The sequence below is a fragment of the Aptenodytes forsteri genome, unplaced genomic scaffold (assembly GCF_000699145.1).
Source record: "Aptenodytes forsteri isolate BGI_AS27 unplaced genomic scaffold, ASM69914v1 Scaffold265, whole genome shotgun sequence".
NCBI classification, from domain to species: Eukaryota; Metazoa; Chordata; class Aves; order Sphenisciformes; family Spheniscidae; genus Aptenodytes; species Aptenodytes forsteri.
The window spans coordinates 504,877-508,252 of NW_008796175.1; the positions used below are offsets into that span (position 1 = coordinate 504,877).

At 43.3% G+C, this 3,376-nt stretch overlaps 1 protein-coding gene across 1 annotated transcript; it reads left to right on the top strand.

Annotated features, from left to right (window-relative positions):
- Positions 1 to 213: 213 nt before the first annotated feature.
- MMGT1 (membrane magnesium transporter 1) lies at positions 214 to 3,044 on the top strand. Its single transcript, XM_019474218.1, has 3 exons — positions 214 to 282; positions 1,223 to 1,326; positions 2,282 to 3,044. The coding sequence occupies exons 1-3, from the start codon at positions 241 to 243 to the stop codon at positions 2,442 to 2,444; spliced, it is 309 nt and encodes a 102-aa protein (XP_019329763.1). The 5' UTR covers positions 214 to 240; the 3' UTR covers positions 2,445 to 3,044.
- Positions 3,045 to 3,376: the final 332 nt, after the last annotated feature.

The window sequence follows — 3,376 nt, forward strand, 5'->3', positions numbered from 1 at the left end:
GGCCGCGGGGAGAGGAGGTGGTGACGGGGGCTGCCCGGGGTTCGGGGTCAGCCGTGCCCTGGGGGAGCAGAGACTCAAAGCAAGACCAGGAGCAGCCCAGCTGCCGGGGGATGATCGGGACTGACACGCGTCTAGGACCTACAGCGAGTTCCTGTGGGGTTTTGTATTGCTCTTCTGTTTATTTGCTCACACAGAGTGTTTGATGCGTCCGTGTGTTTCTGTTTTGCAGATCGCTCTTATATGAGATTAACAGAAAAGGAAGATGAAACATTGCCCATAGATGTAAGTTTGAGGTTTTATAGCGTTTGAAAGGTGTAAGGCTCTGTGGATAGTTTAGTCTCTCTCAGTTGCTCTTTTCTTAATGTGATAGGCAAGAATAAAGGGTAAAGTAGTTTTTAAATTGCGCTTTCATTTGAGCTCCCTCTGTCAAAAAAGAACCGTATTTTCTACCCCAACTTCTGCGGTGTCTTTATCAGTCAGAGAGAGCAAACCCCAGGTCCAGACCTCTCTCTCCTTCTTTAGAACTACCCTGAAGCGTCTTCTCCAGGAATTCCCTGAACGGAGCTCAGAGAGCTTTTGCGTTCATCTCCTTCTTTGCAGCATAAACATCCTCCTCCCTCTGGCTTTTGTTGGCTGACATTTGTTTATCCAGTGTGGCTGCGTGCCCATTTGATCCCAGCACAACCTGCTTCAGGAAGGGGGGGGGGGTTTATTTGTTTTATTTGCTTGGTTTTTAAATTCCACTTCGACTATTATCTGTTCCATTTTTGCTTAACCGGAAGGGTGAGGAGGTCAAATACCCACGACAGCCAGGCACGGCGTTTGGACCGAGCAGCAGCTGCCACCGCTGCACGGCATGTGTTGGCAGCCAACTCCTTTCTCAGAGAGCGTATTAGATCCTTAAGTGCACAAGAACACAGTGTTTTGTTCCAAGGATCTCGCTGAGGAGCCGCGTGAATCAATTCAATTCGTGCAACGCAGACCGGTTGTCAGGCAGCTGAAGCTCTTCTCAGCTCTGCCACCGTTTTGCCGTGCTAAATAGGCGGCGTATTTAATCCTCCCGTGCCTCAGTTTCCCTACTGCTGAATTGCCCACCTCTCTAAAGCGCTTACTGTCACTGGATGAAAAGCGCAAGAGACACTGTTTGAAAGATGAGATTCTCTGGTAAATATTAAGAACATGAAGTAATGAGTGTGTTGCATTGTGCTTCCCTCTGTTACAGATAGTTCTTCAGACTCTGTTAGCCTTTGCAGTTACCTGCTATGGGATAGTACATATCGCAGGAGAATTTAAAGACATGGATGCCACTTCAGAACTAAAAAATAAGTATGTTTTATTTCTTCTTTTCATAAACACCTGTATCTGCTACTCTCTATACAAACTGCACACTGTGAAATAGCTCGCTCTTTAGCTCGGTTCTTCTCAAATGCACGTTGTAGACAATAACACTGAGAGGGACAGCCACACCTGGGAAAGCCAAGAATGTCTTGGATTTCAGAGAGAGTTAGGTAACTGGAACAAATTAAATAAACTTCTTGCTTTTCCTCATCCAAAATCCTGCTGTGCAGAGTTGGTAGGGGAATGAAATGTCTACGTGGGAAGTAAGAGCTCAGCAGTCACAAACTGCTGTCCTGAGATGGTCTCATAGACTACGGGGCAGTATGCTTGGCTCGCCCTGCTTGTCTTTGCTTCTCTACAAGAGTCTGAATTATTTGAGCCTCACGCTGAACTACTCAAGGCAGAATATCTGACAGACTTTAAGAAAATAAGGGATTTTGAATCGAGATTTTGAAAAGGATATGAAATTGGATGGGCAGACGCAGCCCCTCTGGCCATTTCAAAAAAGCACAGGGGAATATGGAAAGTAAACAAGTTGACATTGTTGTATTTCATAGCGTTTACCTAAAACCCTTAGCTTCAGGCACAGAAAGCTGACAGTAAACAGCGTCAAGGTATTAACAGGAGTGACAGCTGAACCAAGGCCGGCACATTTGGTACGTGTGCATGCAGTAATCCACAGGCCTGCCCCTAAGCTCAAGGAAGGAAGGTGAAGTTTGTCTGTGGGGTGGACAGCCTCTGCGTATTGAGCAGTCGGTATTTTTCACGCTTGGCTTTGTATTTCCTCTGTGTTTCAGTTTAGGAAACTTATAAAACGAGCAAGAGTTTTGGATTCAAAACTTGTATTTCCGTGTCTGTAAAAGTTGGTATACCCTAGACTGACTCTTCTAAAACCCCTGCTCTAAGAGAGTATTAACGTCGACTTTTTACATTTATTTTGAAGGACGTTTGACACATTAAGGAACCATCCGTCTTTTTATGTATTTAATCATCGTGGTAGAGTATTGTTCCAGTCCCCAGACACAGTGAATTCTTCTTCAAACCAAGATGCTTTGTCATCCAGCTCGTCACTGAAATTTCGAAAACTTGAACCTCTGCGCCGCTAAGACTTTTACAGATTATAATAATAATCCAGGACACTGAGATGTAATATTCAAGTCGGGGATGTAAACACTTTTTTAATTTCTGGAGCAGTATTTATATTGATCTTCCAGACTTTATAAAGTATATATATATATAAACTAAGGACCTTCTTTGTACACTGTTAATGAAAATGACTGAATTGTGAATTGGCAATGCAGTGTAAATTATTCTACAGTTATGCTGTGAAACACATCTTCAAATTTTCATATATTAAAGCAAGTTGCAGCTGAGTTAACTTCAGTTAAAACAAAAAGCAAGCTAGTTTTTACTGCAGTTAATGTTCTTTGACAAGAGGGAATGTTCGAGTGCTATTTATTTTCTCAGTTTGCTTGCACTACAGTTTATGGAACTCCTTCAGAAATACTGTGTGCACTGCATCACTTAACAGCAGAAAAAGGGGCAGCGTCTCCTGCTCCTAGAATGCCTAGGAGACCTGCATGGTGTAGGCACGGGAAGTCAAAAAGATTGCTTTCATTTTTATTTTTTTACAATGCTGAAAAATAGTTGTGTGAAGGGTTTGGTTGGTTTTTTTTTTTCCTAGTTTTTCATTATCACGTTATATCCTTTTTTTTTTTTTTCCCTAGTTTTTCATTATCACGTTATATCCTTGTTGCCCTCCTTCGTTTAAACGTAAACTGCCCTGTGTTGCCCCAAGTTGCCTGGGATGTGGTTGTACATTTGGTGCCTGTGGGGGGGGGGCAGCTCACGTCTGATCACGTAGATAATCTGCCATGCTCAGCTTGTTTACCCACTGTATTTATGTTCTCTTTGGTTGTGAATACGGGAATGTTCATCAGATGGCCGAGTGCTGTGTTGGCACCAGACACGAGTTCCCGAGTCATCTTCTATGAGAAGTATTTTGCTGTCAGTAAGAAATACCCCTTCTGTCAGTGGT

Excerpts from the sequence above, each read along its gene's own strand:
- MMGT1 (XM_019474218.1), top strand. The coding sequence starts at position 241 with ATGAGATTAACAGAAAAGGAAGATGAAACATTGCCCATAGAT. Across the intron at positions 283-1,222 it reads ATGAAACATTGCCCATAGAT|ATAGTTCTTCAGACTCTGTT; the intron begins GTAAGTTTGAGG and ends CCTCTGTTACAG. Across the intron at positions 1,327-2,281 it reads ACTTCAGAACTAAAAAATAA|GACGTTTGACACATTAAGGA; the intron begins GTATGTTTTATT and ends TTTATTTTGAAG.